The following is a 20,000-nucleotide window of genomic DNA, read 5'->3' on the forward strand; positions in this document are numbered from 1 at the left end:
GATTGCACTGGAGTACCTGGGACACCCCACAGTTGAAAAGAATGATCTGTCGTGACCAGTTTTTCACTGCGCAGAAGGGATTGCCTCAAGATCAGAGTTCTAACTTCTTTAGTACGGTGCCAGGCTTTATCGATTGTGTTGTCAGAAATGCCAAACGATTCTCTTCAGTTGACGTTCGGTACCCCTACCCAAGCCCCAAGCCTGAGTGAATTCTAGATGGAGAGACTGAAGAGCGGAAGATCGACAGACGAGCAGACAAATCGTGCTGAGATCGACCGACGGGCCGACAGACGGCGAGGAGGAGTAGGACAGACAAGCTTGAGTGGTTCCAGCCGGCATTGTTGCTTCTGGCGGCTGCCAAGGGAGGGGCATCGCCAGTGGCACCTCTTGGCACTGAGCAGACGGGCACGTCATGTACATCGCACCATGCTACGCTGTGTCACGTCACTTGGTGCAACCGTGTGACGTGTGCACCTCTGACTTCCCGTTTGGTGATGAGGTTTGTCCACGTGACATGTGCAGTCGAGAAAATGAGTTACTCGACAATTTGAAATCTTGTGTACCCGGTAACAACAACGACGTGGAAAACTATCGTGTTGTAATTCTTCACGAGTGAACAAGCGGATTGTCTTATTTACTTCTGTTATCAAGACTATCTTACCTATACTTCAGAGCAAAGCGTCAAGGAATCTTTGTCCCAGTTGTACTAAATCTTTCATGTACCACCAGGCTGTTTCATGTCACCTGAATAAAGTCGTTTAACTAGAACAAAATAGTAAAACGTTTAAGTTGGGGAGGGGGAAGAGATCGTCTTATAACGGAATGAAATCCTTTGGTGCAGTTCAGAAAAAATATGAAAGAGAATACAGACTTTCATGGTGACAATCTCCTCTGTTTCTACATTTGTTCATAACATCTATAATGTAGGGGCTCCACACTTCATTCCCTCCATGTCTTAGATTTCCTCTACATTAGAGCCCCCTCCACAACTGCACACTTCCCTCCACATCGTTGCCCTCCCTAGTACAAGCCCTCCACACTCCTGTTTTGCAGCCGCCTGGGGCGTCGAGTCCATTGTGTCATAACCCTCGCTGTTTGTTTATCGGCTAAGTATATCTTTGTTCCTTCTCCTCCTCCTTCCTCTCCTCCTCCTCCTTCTCCCCCTCCTCCTTCTCCTCTTTTCTTTCTCCTCCTTCTTTCCCTTTTCCTTCACCTCCTCCCCTTCTTCGCATCTTCCTCTTTCTTTTACCTCCTCCTTCAACGTGACCACCTTCTTCATATTTTCCTCTTCTTCCACCTTCTCCTCCATCTTCTGTTCTTATTTTTCATTCATTTTCTCTTCCTCCAACTCTGTAATGGTTGTAGCGTCGCACAATTATCATGTATTATACTTATGTATTGTTCAATTAGGAGATATAGTGGGGGATCTAAGGCTAGCCCCGAAGCCATTTCGTGCATTGTTGGGTTACTGTTTTGCATTGAATTACTTAACACAGTTATAGAGTAACCCTAACTGATCATTTTGGGATATGAAAGAAAGCTGTCAGTCCCCTGGTTGCCACAACAGGAACTAACATCTTGCATGTGGCGGACGTCACATAAATTACTTAGAGTGGTCTTAATATTCTATTTTTTAAGTTAGGAATATGAAACTTGGCAGGTTTCTAAAATATTAATAAGAACTATCTTTATGATAATAAAAAAATGTAATCAGAGCTCCCTAGTGACCAAAATTAACGAAAAATCATGTGCAGGCATCCTGTATAGGGAAATGAGGTTGATAGATATATAGATAGATACAGCGTAATGTAATAGCACATTGGTAAAATGAAAATTGTTAACCCACTGTCGGAGAAAAGAAATCAGAAATACTAATTATCTGTATATTTCGACCACTGACTGTGGTCCTCTTCAGCAGAATGATGAAGAGGACCACAGTCAGTGGTCGAAATATACAGATAATTAGTATTTCTGATTTCTTTTTTCCGACAGTGGGTTAACAAGTTTCATATAGATAGATATCAAAGTGTACAACACAAGTGATGTTTCTTTTGTTGTTTCTTTTTAGGTTCTACGGTGTTGGACTAAATATAATTAGAAATTGAGCATCGAGTGTTATCCAAGCCGCATCTCCTCTGTTTCTACTTTTGATACTGTTGTGTATTGAGTTACTGGAGTGCAAATTCATTAAAAGTCGTACACTTTATGTTGTTACTGTTTTACATTGAATTACTCTAACAATGTCATATCAATTAATTGATGAACCAGTCCCCAGCACTTCTGGTCAAACAGAACCAGTTATTGTGGACTGGAAGAAGTGCTTTCTATGCCAAGCAGTGATAAGTGAGCCTGCACAATGTCCTGCTTCTTCAGAGAGGAAAGATGAATGTGCTATGCCAGGTACAAGTACATGGCTGAAAATATCAAGAAGTTCCATGAAATGAACCAGCTACATTTCTCAGTAAATGTTGAGCAGTTAGATAAATGTCATGGGATGGAAGCAGCTCTCTTGTTATATAGTGCTGTAGTGCATAAATTTTTGCCGAACTAAAATTAACAACAGGACGCTTGAAAGAGCAGTCAAGCGCAAATGTGAAACGGAAGATACAGCAAATTCAGTCAAAATAAGGCAACAGTTTGTGTCAACTGATGACTCTGAGTCAGTATGCTTCTTCTGTGATGAGACAGGTGGGTCATCTGGCCTGCACAGGGCTTCAACCTTTGAGCTGGATTAAAAGGTTCGCTGAATTGCCACTGACCTCCGCGACACAAAGGTGTTGTCAAAATTAGCTGCAGGAGATATGGTGGCAATAGAGGCACAATATCACACTCTGTGATTTGCAAAATTCTACAAATAGTATAAGAGAAATCAAGACAACGATCTAAATGAGTCAAGTGCTCTGCATGGTATTGCATTAGCTGAACTGATATCATACATTGAGTCATATCGAGAGTCTCCTGAAACTTAGCCTGTGTTCAAACTGCAAGCTTTTTAAAAGCTCTACTCGGACAGAATTAAAGAGCTAGGTGCTGAGGATGGGCAGTTACAGACAACACGGTTTAAGGAACGCATTCTTGCTGCAGTACCTGGTTTGCAAGCGCAAAATAAAGGCAAAGAAGTGCTTCTGGCATTCACGAAATATATTAGTCCTGCTTTAAACCGTACATGTGACGCTGACTACGATACAGAGGGTATGTTTTTAGCAAAGGCTGAGATATTTTTTATATCAAGCAAATATTTAAATGTCAATTTATAGAGAACTGTCAACAGAAAGTTTTTTCAACAACATCAACTTCACTGATAAATATAACATTGAATGGTCCAAATATCAAAGATCAGTTAAGCTTGGAAGACATCAAATCACAGGCATCTCTGAAAATCTCTCAGTTAGTTGCTTTTAACACAGTGAAATCTAGGTCTCTATCTGCTCTCATTACGGGACATGTCCCCACAAGATAGTGAAACCTCAGCTTCAATCTATCTTGCATTAAAAGTGCAAGGTGAAACCAGAAAGCGTGAGCTGATGGACACATTTCATAGTATGGGTCTGTATTTCATACCCAAGATTGCTCTCTGCATCTGCAGATGTGGCAAACAGTGTTTGTTATATGTACAAAGAACAAGGGGTTGTGTGTCCTCCACAGCTGTCCAGTGGCGTGTTCCCAGCAGCTGTTGTTGACAACATCGACCACAACCCCAGTTCTACCACTTCAATGGATTCTTACCATGGTACAACATTTCCCAAGCACAACATCCACGCAAAGGCAAGCTATGTACTAAGATAGATCGTCCAATCATTACTGGGTTGGTGACCAACGAGAAACAAATATCCAGTCTTTCAATAAGCTTCACAAATGTTCAACCAGTTGTTCTGTCAAAGAAGGATCCTGTAGTCTCATTAGTACATGGATCTGCATGTCCCGCAATACTGCCATCAAATACTAGTACTCCTGTGAAACAGCCTGCTTGGTTGGAAAATGTGAGAAAGGTCCGGGACAAACCAGACCTGAATGAGTCAGATGCCGTCTCGTGGCAGCCTTCCATGCCAATATGCAGACGTCACGTCTGTATCCTGGTACAGTAGACTTGATGCCACTTTTTACAGAAATGGCACACACATCTGCAATTATTAAACATGCCATGGATATTGTAAAGGCAGCTACTTAGGCTGTGAATCCTGGTCAAGTTCCTGTGTTGTTGATGGACCAATTTCTCTTTGCCCTTGGTAAAAATTATTCAGTGGGCATTTCCAGAATCACGGTGAAGGCAAGATTGTGCTGATGCTTGGTGCAATCCACATTGAGATGACCTTCTTCAAGGTCTTAGAAGACCTGCTGATAGACAGTGGATGGGCCACACTGTCAATGAAGCTGCTCTCTGCCTCCTACAGTGCCAGACCTATGAAAGTTACAAGCAAAAAAATCTTCTGACGAAGACATTGTTGACTTTAATGAATGGGTCAAGAAGAAGCGTGCAGAGCGTCCACAGTTCCAGTTTTGGAACTTAGTGCTGAAATTGGAGATGGATATTCTTCAGTATGTACAATCACTTTGGGAGGATGACTTCAAAAAGTATATTGAGTCACTTGTTGGACTGACACCTTGGGTATTTTCTACAGGTCATACCAACTTTGCCAGGTGGTTGCCAATTCATACCCATGATATGCCAGGTCTGCAGCAGTCTATGAAAATCAAAATCTCTGGAAAGCATTTCTCCTACAGAAGTTGCTTTAAAGCAACATACTCTGAGAGCAGTATTCCAAGGAAGACGTGTGTGGGTTCAATCCCTGGAGAAATACCCAGCCTTGCCCAATCCATATCTCTTTGGATGGGAATGGGATGCAGCATGTTCCAGGTGGGCACCAAAGTGGACTATCCCTCAACAAGCACATGCTATGTGCTATGAACTGATATGCTGCAAATGCAAGAAATCTTGTAGAGGTCTGTGTAAATGCAGCAAAGCACAGCTCAAATACTCTGCACTGTGCAACTATGAAGGGGACTGTTTCCAAACTTAGGCACCTTAAACTGAAGCTTTTAGTGACTTAAATGTACCACTTGATAAATCAGCAATATTCATTCTGGTTTTGTGGTGAGCGGTTATGAAATTCAAAGTTATGTAACGAACAACAAAATAACTTTTTTTACAAAGGAATACAAAGGCGGAGCATACCGACAGGAGACCTTTTGGTCCATATCTAGGTCAGATGCAAAAAAAAATCAAAATAGTAATAAATTAATAAATAACAAATAAAATACATAAATAAATGCATAGGTATAGTTAAATAATAAACAAACAGATGAATAGTAAATGATAATAAATTGACATATAACTAATAATTAGTGAGAATCAAACAGACAAATGATAACAAAACAAAAACAAATAATATAAAATAAGTGATAATCATTACAGCATCTTGCTTAGGTGTTTATCTAAATGATTCTTAAAGCTTCGAACTGAACTACATTGCACTGTCTCTGCAGGAAGTTTATTCCATTCATTAACTACATGGTTGGCGAAGTAATTTCTACCCACTTCCAAATTGAATCTATTTCCGGACAGTTTGAGACCATTGTTTCTTGTCTGATTCTCATTCTGTGTGAAAATGTTGTCACTTTTGATGTTGTCAATTCCCTTTAAAATTTTAAAGACCTGTATCAAGCCACCTCTGAGTCTACGCTTTTTTCTTAGGGAAAACAGATTCATATGTTTTAGTCGATTTTCGTATGATTTATTTTTGATATTTGGGATCAGTTTTGTGGTTCGCCGTTGTACTTTTTCCAGTCTGTCAATATCTTTCATGAGATTCGGTGACCATACGGAAACAGTATATTTCAAATGTGGACGAAATAACGATTTATATAGCTTGTTAATGAGTGATGGACTTTTGAAGTCAAAAGATCGCGCAATCAGTCCTAGAATTTTATTTGCTTTCTCAGAGGCTGAAATACACTGCTTGGATGATTTGAGATCGTTACTGATAATTACGCCGAGATCTTTTTCACTATTCACTTTTGTTAACGAATTTCCAAATAACTTGTTATCGTACTTACTGTTATTTTTACCTATGTGCATTTACTTGATTTAAACTTCATTAGCCACTTTTCAGACCATTGCTGTAATTTATCTAAATCTTCTTGAATATCTAATTGGTTTAAGTGATCATTTGCCATTCCGCACAGTTTTGTATCATCAGCAAATTTGGAAACAGTAGATTTTAGTCCATGGTCTATATCATTTATATATACTATGAATAGTAGTTGTCCAAGAACGGAACCCTGAGTGTAAGAGGCCGGTAGATAGAGGTAGACAGTTGGGTAGATAGAGGGGTAGGTGGAGATGAATGCTAATTTTACGACAAAAGGTTCAAAAACAACGGCCGACAGAAATGGCTTAGTCGAACACGCGCTCGCTCGCGCCTTGTATATTGTAAATATTGCTGATGTGGCAAAAATTGTAAACGTATAAGCCAGATCCGTTGCGACATAATGCTTACGTACATAATATCACTTGAAACAGTATAACAGCCTCTCTGATTGGAGAAACAGATGGAGAGGAGAAAAATGATTGGCGTAGGGAGGTAAAGTCACGCCCTTAAGGAGTGGCACTTGTTTGAGAAGTAAATGGATATTGGATGAGTGAAATAGTGACGTCAGGACGAAGGTGGCTTGACGTATTGTATGGGGATCTTGAGTGGGACTCCCTTGGTGTAGAACACAAAACTAAGTAGAAGAATATAGATAAGAAAAATCAATCTCATTTAATTCACCCCTCAAGCTTTGAGGCATGGGGCCTAAAGAAAAATGAAAATCACTAAGGTTTAAGTAGCAGCGAAGCGAACAGGGGTGGCCAGCGAGGGACGAACCGAAGAGACTGAAGATAGTGCACAACCACAACCACGCAGTGCACAACCACAAACACGCAGTGCACAACCACAACCACGACGCAACCACAACCAAGCGTAGGTCTGACGAGGCGATCGACTACGGAGCAACTACAACGAGAGGAATAAGGCAATCTTCAAGGCGATCTTCAATACGAAAGACGACGAGACGACGAGGCTGATGAGCGACGAGGCTGATGAACGTCGACACTGACGAGAGATACCGAGAGTGACGTACGCAAGGAAGACTACGTGGAGACAGTCAAGTCAAATCAGCTACTGAAGGTATGAATAATATAGTACTTAGGCATGAGGTTCATACCTACAACATTAATATTCCCAAATTCACAGGGGAAGTAAACACTTTAGGAGTTAATAAGTTCCTTGCCCAAATAGATACCTTAATTGTGAGGAAAAATATAACAGATGAAAAAAAGGAAAATAGAAAATTTAAAGGAAAATGTAGATCCTGAGAGAGGTAGAGCTAGGTTTATCATAGATTTCCAGCAAATGGAAGATATCAACCAATATGAAGCTTATAAGAAAGCATTCATTAAACATTTTATGTCCAAATGTGATCAGCATTCTATCAGGTCTTTGGTTAAAATGATCAAAGAAGTTAGAACAAGTGAATCAGACACAGAATACTTAGCTAGATTAGACAGATGGTCAAAAGACATGAATTCTATCTTGAAATATTCAGATTGGATAGAAAAATCTAGTGACAAAATGGAAGTTTCTCAGGTAATAAAATTGATCACATTTGGATTGTTAACCAAAAATTCAGATGATTTAACGGCAGAAAAGCTGTATAAGGATTTAAGGTCAAACTTAAATTTAGGGAAAGTAGATTATCTTCTTCAAGGGTACAGTGAGACCAGAATAATAAATCCATATGTAATGACAGTGGGCCAACATAGGAACTCTAGAGAGTTTAAGAAAACAGAAGTAGGACATAGACGGAATGTTAGAAGTCCATCCAGGGATACTAGAATCCTATGTTTTAATTGTAATACCTGGGGACACAAAGCACAAGACTGTTTTTATGGAATTATTTGTAGAAATTGCAAATATGAGGGTCATGATGAATATCAGTGTAGAAACCCACCATTCTGTATGTATCACCAAAGAATAGGCCATAAAACCCATGAATGTAGAAATTTTCGTATGCACCAGGAAACAAGAGGAAAACCCCCAGACACAGAATAAATCAATATTTTAGAACTCCCCACATATATACCGATAGACGGTATTGTGTTAAAGATAGGAATAATAGTAGGGTGAAAGAAACCTCTAACATCAAAGACAAACTGATAATTACTATTGGAAGAACTTCTGTAGGACCTCTCATTGCCGGTAGAGTGTTCAATAAGCCTGTTCAAATATTTATTGATACAGGATCTGTAGTTAATGTAATTACCAGTAAAGTTTTAAACCAGTTGAAACCAGGAGTGAAAATATTGGAACCAATCCGTTACTCATTGCAAGGAGTAACTGGAAATCAGTTAAAAACATTAGGTAAGGTTGAGCTAGAAGTTATCTTATATACAAATGAACATTTGCACATTCCAGTGATAGTTGTAGAAGAATCTGTTTTTCCAGGAGACTTATTGATAGGATTTGCAACTATGAGAAAAGAGAACATGGTCATATGTCCTGGTGACTTAGGGATCTTAGTGAAATCACAGTTAATCGCATTTTTAAATCAACCAGACTTAAGACCAGTGACAGGAATCAACGAATCCCTAGACATAGATAAGAAAGATAACATTTTTACTTTAGATAACGAGGCAGAGCGGTCCAGACCTACTCTAGAAATTACTGCAACCGGCAGTAACACTCTCATTCAATCTGTTTACTTGTTGGGATGAATGTTCAATGTTAACTGTTGTGTTTATTGTGTATATTCAGGACCAGTGACAGGAATCAATGAATCCCTAGACATAGATAAGAAAGATAACATTTTTACTTTAGATAACGAGGCCGAGCGGTCCAGACCTACTCTACAGATTACTGCAACCGGCAGTAACACTCTCATTCAATCTGTTTACTTGTTGGGATGAATGTTCAATGTTAACTGTTGTGTTTATTGTGTATATTCAGATAAATTCTTCTTCAAGAACACTTGTATATCAAATATTTGATCCATTGCAGTGGAAAATGTCAGCTTTTATATTGACAAACTGTACAAAAAGGCCCAGGTCCTTTCACAATTGTATTCAGAAGTTAAAAAAAAAAAAAGGCAGTTTTCTTGTCACGATTGGGCTCTGGTTACATTTTTAATTATCAAGAGATAGTTTTTTATTATGCATTTTAGAAACCTGTCAAGTTTCATATTCCTAACTCAAGAAATAAAATATATAAGACCATTTGATTAATTTCTGTAAATTCCCTCACATGGTAAGATGTTAGTTTCTATCCAGAAATGTTCACCTAGGGTTATTCTATAAGTGTGGCAAGTTTCATGCTTAGAAAAAAATGCACGATCTTAGGCTTAGATTCCCCACTAATACATGTTTTCTCTTTTATATAATTATCACATATTTTGTTGGATATTAATATTATTATTATCATTGTATTATTCATTTACAATTCCAGGTAAGGAGAGGATTGTTGGCCCAAGGTTTTCTTCGTAGGGCCCTTCCATCCCGATTGGGCACTCTTAACTATATGCGTGCTCATGCCCAGGCCAGCAAGATTGCTTTTGATGCCTTAGAATCATTGCTTCATTCAGAATGGGTAGATAGGGATGTTATCAGTTTGGATAGGTTCTGCCTTATTTTGGAATTTCTTTTAATATACTATTTCTAGTGTCTTTTAAGAGGAGAGTGGCTTCTTATCTCAGCTATAAGACGGGTAATTCCCTATTGTCTTTTGCAACAAGGCTTTCAAATAAACTAAAGGAAGTGCCTTATGGTTCTTTGTACATTAGCAATGCACTACAACGTGGCGATGTTCCTAGTTCTCCTCCACACCCTCAGTTATTAGAACCTAATCATAGCACTCCTTCGTCTACATTTACACCACCTGTACTTACATGTACATATTGTAACAAGTCAGGTCACTCAAGTGCTTTTTGCTTTCGCCATAAGCGTCACGAGCACAATTCAAAGCAGTCCCCTATCCGTAGGAATTTGTCTGATGCCTCTTCTAAGATGATACATGACCTCTCAGGATAAACTTAGCTACTGCCATATCCATGGTCAATGTAAACATTAGACTGATCAGTTTTCAGAGATTCTGAAACTTAAGGCAGAGCCCTCTTATCAACTTAGGCAAACTCAGTCCCATTTTTACCAGCGCCCATATCACAAACCAAAGGATTGTCCGGTAATACCCGGTCTCAGATCATCCATTTGGTGGCTGCTGAATCTTCTCAATTACTCACTTTCCAATTTCTTACAGAGAACACACCTATCTCAGTCACAGTAGATACTGGTGCAGATTTTAGTTTTGTAGGTAGAAAGGCTTATTATGTTTTCAGGAATTTGTAAAATCTCCCTTTATCTCCTTTTTGTAATAGATTGCACTCTATACAAGGTTTTTCACTTGCCTATTCTTGGATCTGTTTGCATTCCCTTAACCTTTCCTTTCATGCTACCGTTTTCCATGTTACTTTTGTTGTTGTTTCGGGAATTGCTATAATGCGTGATTGTCTCTTGGGCATTGATGCTTTTGTAGTTCATTGCATAGATATATATCCTAGGCGCCGTGTAGTGACTTTTCATAGTTATGTTATTCCTACAACGGATAGGCCAGTTTCCATATGTAGTTCACCTTCTGTGCATGATCAGACCATACTGTTGTCTTCAAAGGGTTCTAATAATTTTGAATTTCCTATTCTTTCTTGTGCTGCTGTTATTTTAGGCGAGCATTATATTGGACCTTCAAATTCAGTTCGAGTTCCGGTGCGTATTTCAAGTACTCCAATTGGTTATTACGTCTTATTTCACCCTATGTTCGTTTTCGTCGTCTAATATAGGAAGGAACTCTACACTATTCGTGAGGATCATATCACCACAGCTATGGTAACCAAGGTCACTGGTGCACCTATCACCCTCTCTCCTGGCAGTCATTTAGGTTTCTTTGAAGTAGTTGACGTTGACACTGTCCAGGATTCGCCTCCTAACATAGCAGCTTCGGTGCTATGGTCTCTACAAGTGACACATCTCACTTGGCCTCTCAGTATACAACTTTTGTAGGTGAGGTTGACTTTCCAGAGGTGACGCCTCGTGATATTGACCTATTAGTGACCTATCGTCAAGCTTTGGCTTTGCCTGGTGATCTATTAGGAGTTACGGGTCGTGTTGTTCATAGCATTGATCTTTAGCCAGGTGTTGGACCTGTTTACAAATTGTCTCGCTCTATTCAGCCTGTAGCGCAGTCCTTGGTTGACTACTTGTTACGTGATGACGTTGTACAAGAGCCTCACTCAGAGTGAAACTCACCGCTCCTCCTAGTGACTAAGAAAGAGGGATTTTTTCGTCCTGTTTGGTTATAGGCGAGTTAATGAGGTCACTATTCCAGACCATTAACTGATATTGTCCAGTCCATTGGAATAGGTAATAAGGTGTTCACCACCTTAGACTTAAATGAGGGCTTTTGGCAGATTCCCTTGGAGGAGAAGTTTCGTAAGATCCCGGCCTTCTTGACTCCAACAGGACATTATGAATGGCTTCGTTACCCCATGGGGTTACGGAATTCTCCCTGGACTTGTTAGCGCTTAACTCCATTTTTTATGTCCTAGTAGGGAACGGACTTTTTGTTTACATGGACGACTTAATCTTAGTCTCCAAGGATGTGGAAAGCCACTTCAATAAGTTATCCATGGTCTTGTAACATTTTGCTGATGCAGCATTGAAACTTAATTTGCCCAAGTGTTTTTCTTAAGTCTAGCATCCAATTCCTAGGTCATGTAGACAAACATGGTATTCACACCACAAATGATAAAGTCAAAGAAGTTAAGGACTTCCCTACACATGTACGTTCTTTCCTTGGACTGGCAGGATACTATCGTGCATTTATTATTTTCTTTGCTTCAATTGCATTTCCTTCATCAGGAGAGTTTTGATTCATTGAAGCATGCCTTTATTGAAGCTCCTGTGTTGGCATTCCCTGATTATAGTCTCTCCTTTACTATTTGTACAGATGATTCTGGTACAGGTGTTGGAACTGTACTTATGCAGCAAGTAGATGTTACTGCATATGTCAGTCACATTCTTAACAAGCCTGGATCTCGTTACACATTCAGAGGCACTGGCAGCGATGTAGGCTTTGAAGCATTTTCTAGTTATCATTTTTGGATATCCTGACCACACTGCTGTCACAAAGAATAGCCGGATGGTTCCTTAAATTGAAAAATCTAACCCAACCCTTAATGTACTTTCACGTAATATAAATGCAGCTGCAGTTACACTGACTGAAAACTTCTCCCTGAAGAATCTGTCCTTTGCTTAGGATGCCCCTCAGGCTGGTCACCCAGATTGTGACAAAACTCTGGCTATGACTTGCAAGAAATATTTTATTGGCCTAGAATGCGACTGGACATTACAACTCATGTAGCACAGTGTAGCTCTTGTGCCCAGAACAAAGGTTCTACGCATACTACTCCTTCTCGTCCTTTTCAGACTATGGCTATAGATCTTTTACAATTGCCTCTTAATACTCAAGATCCTGTATGTCCTTGTGTGTGTGAACCACTTTAGTCATAAGTTTGCTCCAGTATTGCCCATGCTGTAGTTTCTCATGTTTTTGTCCATACACTACTTCAGTTCTCTTTAGTGACAATGGGACTGAATTTAGGAATGAGATTTGTGAACTTTACGGCATCACTCAAACCTTTGTGACTGCTTACCATCCTGCATCTACCTCATGGCAACACACAAACTTTTGTGACTGCTTACCATCCTGCATCTACCTTACGGCATCACTCAAATTTTTGTGACTGCTTACCGTCCTGTATCTAATGGTTTAATAGAGCGGACGAATAGGAATATTTTGGACAATCTCAGGTACGTTGCTAGTAGCCTCCATGAATCTTGGGAGGATTGGCTTCCGCATGTCAGTGCTTGCATTAATAGTACAATTAATGGTTCCACAGGTAAGACACCTCATTACGTCATCTATGGAGTGGAAAAACGGCTCCCATATGATGTATTAGACAGTCCTACTCGTCCCCTCTACAATTTTGGTGATTATAATAAACCCCGATGTTACACATTACATATGATTTATAATTCAGTAAGAGAAAAACTTGATGACTCTTAGTCCAAAATGTTGAAACACCAGCATAGCCGGGCTACACCTGTTAAGTATTGGTTATCATGTTGATAAAAGCATGCCTGACCGCCAATCTAAACTCAATCATAGGTTTACAGATCCTCTTTTGGTTGCTGAAAAGTTGCATCCCAATACGTTCAGGGTCTTTAATCCCTCCCAGGGACTTAGTGAAGTCTTGTACGTGGACAGGCATACACGTAAAGTAACAAGAGTGCCTATCCCTGTATTTTCCATGATTGTCTTGATCTCTACCTTGTATTTTGTTTAGCTATTATGTGTATTGTCTTGATTTGTATAATGTGTCAATTTTATTTAGCTATTAAGTGTATTGTCTGGATTTGTATAATGTGTCAATTTTGTTTAGCTATTAAGTGTATTGTCTTGATTTGTATAATGTATAACTTTTTTTTAACCATTAAGTGAATTGTTTTTATTTGTATAATGTGTAACTATTGTTTAGTTATTAAGTGCCATGTCCCTGACGTTCGACATTTATCATATATAATCTAATACTGGCGCCAGTACTTATATATATGTATATATTTTGTATGCTTCTTATATAGGGTGTGTTAATGTACACATTTCTTTTCCACACTTGTATGTATGATATATAAATGTGGTGTGTGTGGAGTCTGTTATGTATGTTTTGATTTTTGTCTTGTCTCGGTCATTCTTTTTTTTTTTTTTTTTTTTTGCTCGGTGGGGTTACAGAGTGGTGGTGGCCGAGCGTTGTAATGGTGTGGTACTTTGTAGCAACGTACAATTATTATATATTATACTTACATATTGTTCATTTAGTAGATACACATTTTCCCTTTTATATGATTATCATATATTTTGTTGGATATTAATTTTATTATTGTCATTGCATTATTTGTTTACAATTCTTGTACAGTCTGTAGGGAGAACCAAACGAGCTTCTGTATGTTTTCGCGCCAACTCAAGGCTTGGCTTTTAGTTGTTACTCTGCCTTCGTACTGTCGGCACGTATTTCTATATTGTAGTGCTTTATCACATTGTGATTAATATAATTATTTACAGTGATTCCTATACTTTTATTTTGCCACCCTATAACAAATCCTCTTTTTATTCTTTCTTTTCCTCCACTTCTTTCACCGCCCTCTTCCCCATCTCTTCTTATTCTTCCTCCCCTTCTCCTTCCTTTGATTGTATCTTTTTGAATATTTCTCAATTTACTTTAAACCGATTCAAAATCTATTTTGTTTTTCATATTCTTTTTCCATATTCTTATCTATTACATTAGTAAAAAATGCAGTTTGGCCTTGATTGGCTTTGATAATTTAGACTCAAGGTCATAGATATTTAGAGGCCATTAGCTCGAAAAGGGTTAACTATCGGGGATTTCACTTTGACCCTCAGAGACCTTCAAAGGTCAAACTCAAGGTCACACATATCTAGGGGGACATAACACGAAAATAGCATTATTGAGCTGGATTATAATGAACTGTGCCGGGGGAGTTTTGTTGTGCCTGGCACCACTTTCGTTTTATAGACTCGTTGACGGTCATGTATCCATTACATTCGTATATGTTTTGCTCTCCTAATAATATTAACGAATGGATAGGTGCTTGGGGAGTGGTGCACCGATGGACAAGAGCATCGATGTCTAGATGAGGTGCTGCACGTTTGGTGGTTCAAGTCCATCTAAGAGAATCGGCACATGACGGCATTAAGGGATATTACGGCCTTAAGTCCCCAAGATCCAGCTAGAATGAGTACAGCACTAAGTCACAGCACAAAGTCTGTATTAAAACCATCTCATAATCTTCGCTGACTGCATCTTCCAACACTTACCAACACTGCCTCATTGCTTTAGTTTCCATGCCACACTGGTATCGGCACTGCCAACATTGACATTTATGATCTCAGTACCAACATCTCCAACACCATACTATCATTTCAGCTGTCTCTTCCACCAGGGATAACATCTTTGTGATCCTCTCCCCTCTCTTGTAATTCCTATTGCTAACATCTAGAGAAAGTTTTTGGTGGCATTGTCTCCTTCAAAATTAATATGATTTTTCCATTGTCGAGTTCTTTGCTAACATATTCTCATAGTCCACGTTTACAAAACCTACAGTGGCATTTCTATGGCAAGAACTCTTCCAACATTAATATGATTTTATCTCTCTCCATTGCATGAGGCTGTGTGACTGGTTGCAATGACCATCACCTGCTAGACCAGTGGTTCTTAACCTGTGGGGAATTCCCCACTGGTGGGGAATGGCGGAGTTGCCAGGTGGGGAATGACCGGTCGGACAGAAGAACCACTGTCTTTTTTTTTTTCTAATCGATGTGTTTTTGTTTCTTTTTGTTTGTTTCTGGTGTCTTCTTATTGTCACCGATGCTGTGGTGGGAAATAGAGAGTTGGCTCACTAAAAAGTGGGGAATTGGAGAAAAAAGGTTAAGAACCCCCTGTGCTAGACCTAATTCTGCTCATTACCAACAATATTTTCCCTGACATCTCCCCTGCTCCTCCATCCGCTACCAAAACACTCCCCTCAGCCTTTCCTCTTCCCCCTTTCTCTTTTTTCGCTCTCTCTTTTCCTACTTCCTGTTTCTCTTCCTTTTATTGTGACCTTGTAGTTTCACCTCGTTTGCCACCACGTCGGCTGCGGGGCGTCTTCCTGTACAGTTGGTAAGACAAATTCCTTAACGCTATGATAGAGTGCACTGTTATTAATAGAATAATGTAATAGAATACAATAGAAAAATGTAATAGTGTGATAACAGATATGTAATAGAAAGATGTAATAGAATAAAATGTAGTAGAAAAAAAGAGTCCTCTAGTTGATATTAAGATCACTGTAACAGATGTGAAGAAGAGACTCCGTGAGGCGAATTAAGGAGACGGTCTTCTACAATTTCTTGCTGCCAAACACCTACAGCTTATGTGCATGTTGTCCCTTATCGGGGCAACGCATTTCTAGCCCTAATTCCGTCATTAATGTGACTCTAAGGCGAAAGAAATCACCTGCTGTTAGCAAGAATGAATCAACAAAACATGTCATTGTAATGATGAGGTTAATGAATATAGTTTTAATCCCTTCAGAACGGTGGAGAAAGGGGGAGAAAGAATAGTGCCATTTTGTTTCCGCTTTACATTATAGAGGCGGTTAAATGGGAGCTCACTCCCCTTTTTTTATTTAAATTATTTATTTATTTATTTATTCATTTATTTATCTATTTATCTATTTATTTATTTATTTATTCATTTATTCATTTATTCATTTATTCATTTATTCATTTATTCATTTATTCATTTATTCATTTATTCATTTATTCATTTATTTATTCATTTATTTATTTATTTATTTATTCATTTATTGATTTATTTATCTATTTATTTATCTATTTATTTGTCTGTTTATCTATTTATTCTTTCCACTTATGAACCGGAAAAATTGTTAATGGTGATAAGATTTTTGTACACGGATGTACTTACAAGGGCGAGAGGGTGAGCGGGCGTGGTGGAAGCTGTGGGCGAAGAGGAGTCTTCGTGCAGAAGAGCGCGTAGGTGGGCGATGTATGAAGTAGCCAAGCGGAGGGTGTCGAGCTTAGAGAGCTTGGTGTCGGCCGGAACCCATGGCAACGTCGTCTTCAAACGGGAGAACGCCCTGATGTTGGCCCAGGAAGAGAATTTAGGGCGTCGTTATCATTATAAGTAGTATCATTGCTATAGTTATGGTAATTGATATTATTATTATTATAATTATTATCATCATCATCATCATCATCATCATCATCATCATCATCATCATCATCATCATCATCATCATCATCATCATCATCATCATCATCATCATCATCATTATTGTTATTGTTATCATTATTATTGTTATCATTATTATTAATGTTATCATTATTATCAATGTTATCGTTATTATTAATGTTATCATTATTATTAATGTTATCATTATCATTAATGTTATTGTTATTATTAATGTTATCATTATTATTAATGTTATCATTATTATTAATATATTATTATTATTATTGTTATTGTTATTGTTATTGTTATTATTATTATTACTATTATTACTATTACTATTGTTATTATTACTATTATTATCATTACTATTATTATTATTACTATTATTATTACTACTACTATTATTATTATTACTATTATTATTACGACTATCATTATTACTACTATTATTATTACTATTATTATTACTACTATTATTATTACTACTATTATTATTACTATTATTATTCTTATTCTTATTATTGTTATTATTGTTATTATTATTATTATTATTGTTATTATTATTATTGTTATTGTTATTGTTATTGTTACTGTTGTTATTGTTATTTTTGTTATTGTTATTGTTATTGTTATTGTTGTTATTGTTGTTATTGTTGTTATTGTTGTTATTGTTATTGTTATTGTTATTGTTATTGTTGTTATTGTTATTGTTATTGTTGTTATTGTTGTTATTGTTATTGTTATTGTTATTATTATTATTATTGTTATTGTTATTATTGTTATTGTTATTATTGTTATTATTATTGCTATTGTTGTTATTGTTATTATTGATATTGTTATTGTTATTAGTTATTATTATTATTGTTAGTTATTGTTGTTATTGTTATTGTTATTATTGTTATTGTTATTATTGTTATTATTGTTATTATTGTTATTATTGTTATTGTTATTATTGTTATTGTTATTATTATTATTGTTATTGTTGCTATTGTTATTATTGTTATTGTTATTAGTTATTGTTATTATTGTTATTGTTATTGCTATTATTGTTATTGTTATTGTTGTTATTGTAGTATTTGTTATTGTTGTTATTGTTATTATTGCTGTTATTATTGTTATTGTTTTTATTATTATTGTTATTATTATTGTTATTGTTATTATTGTTATTGTTATCGTTACTATTGTTATTATTGTTATTGTTATTGTTATTATTGCTATTATTGTCATTGTTATTATTGTTATTGTTATTATTGTTATTATTATTATTATTGCTGTTATTGTTATTTATTGTTGTTATTGTTATTGTTATTGTCGTTATTGTTATTGTTGTTTTGTTGTTGTTATTGTTATTGTTATTATTGTTATTTTTATTATTATTTTTATTATTGTTATTGTTATTATTGTTATTGTTGTTATTATTGTTAGCTATTAGTTATTGTTATTATTGTTATTGTTATTGTTGTTATTGTTATTATTGCTATTATTGTTATTGTTATTATTGTTATTGTTATTATTGTTGTTATTGTTATTATTGTTATTATTGTTATTGTTATTAGTTATTATTATTGTTATTGTTATTGTTGATATTGTTATTATTGTTATTATTGTTATTGTTATTATTGTTAGTTATTATTGTTATTGTTATTATTGTTACTTATTATTGTTATTGTTATTATTGTTATTATTATTATTGTTATTGTTAATATTGTCATTGTTAATATTGTCATTGTTATTATTGTTATTGTTATTATTGTTATTGTTATTATTGTTTTTGTTATTATTATTATTGTTATTTTTATTACTGTCATTGTTATTGTTATTGTTATTATTGTTGTTATTGTTGTTATTGTTATTGTTATTATTGTTTATTGTTATTATTGTTATTGTTATTATTGTCACTGTTATTATTGTTATTGTTATTATTGTTGTTGTTATTATTGTCACTGTTATTATTGTTATTGTTATTATTGTTATTGTTATTATTGTAATAGTTAGTGTTATTATTGTTATTATTATTGTTATTGTTAGTATTGTTATTGTTATTATTATTGTTATTATTGTTAATGATATTATTGTTATTGTTGTTATTGTTATTGCTGTTATTGTTATTGTTGTTATTGTTATTGCTGTTATTGTTATTGCTGTTATTGTTATTGCTGTTATTGTTATTGCTGTTATTGTTATTGCTATTATTATTATTGCTGTTATCATTATTGTTATTGATATTATTGTTATTATTATTGTTATTATTGTTAATGATATTGTTATTGTTGTTATTGTTATTGTTTTTATTGTTTTTATTGTTATTGTTGTTATTGTTATTATTGTTATTGTTATTGTTATTGTTATTGTTGCTATTGTTATTGATATCATTGTTATTGTTATTATTATTGTTATTATTGTTATTGTTATTATTGTTATTGTTATTGTTATTGTTGCTATTGTTATTGTTGCTATTGTTATTGTTGCTATTGTTATTGTTATTATTGTTATTGTTATTATTGTTATTGTTATTATTGTTATTGTTATTATTGTTATTTTTATTATTGTTATTTTTATTATTGTTATTGTTATTATTGTTATTATTGTCATTGATATTAGTTATTGTTATTATTGTTATTATTGTCATTGTTATTATTGTTATTGTTATTGTTGTTGTTTTTGTTGTTATTGTTGCTATTGTTATTGTTATTATTGTTATTATTGTTATTATTGTTATTGTTATTATTGTTATTGTTGTTATTGTTGTTATTATTGTTATTATTGTTATTGTTATCATTGTTATTGTTATCATTGTTATTATTGTTATTGTTATTATTGTTAGTTATTGTTGTTATTGTTGTTGTAATTGTTGTTATTGTTATTGTTGTTATTGTAATTGTTGTTATTGTTGTTATTGTTGTTATTGTTATTGTTGTTTTTGTTAGTGTTATTGTTGTTATTGTTGTTATTGTTATTGTTATTGTTGCTATTGTTAGTGTTATTGTTGTTGTTATTGTTATTGTTGTTATTGTTTTTATTGCTATTGTTATTGTTATTATTGTTATTGTAATTATTGTTTCTGATCGAGGGCGGTGGATAGGATACATGAATGACCCGTCATC

The 20,000-nt window shown here is 35.6% G+C and overlaps 1 protein-coding gene across 1 annotated transcript in view; it reads right to left on the minus strand.

Annotated features, from left to right (window-relative positions):
- The window catches only part of LOC143039052 (musculin-like), a 79,985-nt gene that overhangs the window by 54,729 nt on the left and 5,256 nt on the right, over positions 1-20,000 (minus strand). The window contains exon 2 of the mRNA XM_076208903.1: positions 16,630-16,801. Within this exon, the coding sequence (XP_076065018.1) occupies positions 16,630-16,801 (172 nt within the window). The remainder of the gene's footprint in view (positions 1-16,629; positions 16,802-20,000) is intronic.

This window comes from Oratosquilla oratoria, chromosome 25 (genome assembly GCF_046742065.1).
Source record: "Oratosquilla oratoria isolate Oo_2021 chromosome 25, ASM4674206v1, whole genome shotgun sequence".
Classification (NCBI taxonomy): Eukaryota; Metazoa; Arthropoda; class Malacostraca; order Stomatopoda; family Squillidae; genus Oratosquilla; species Oratosquilla oratoria.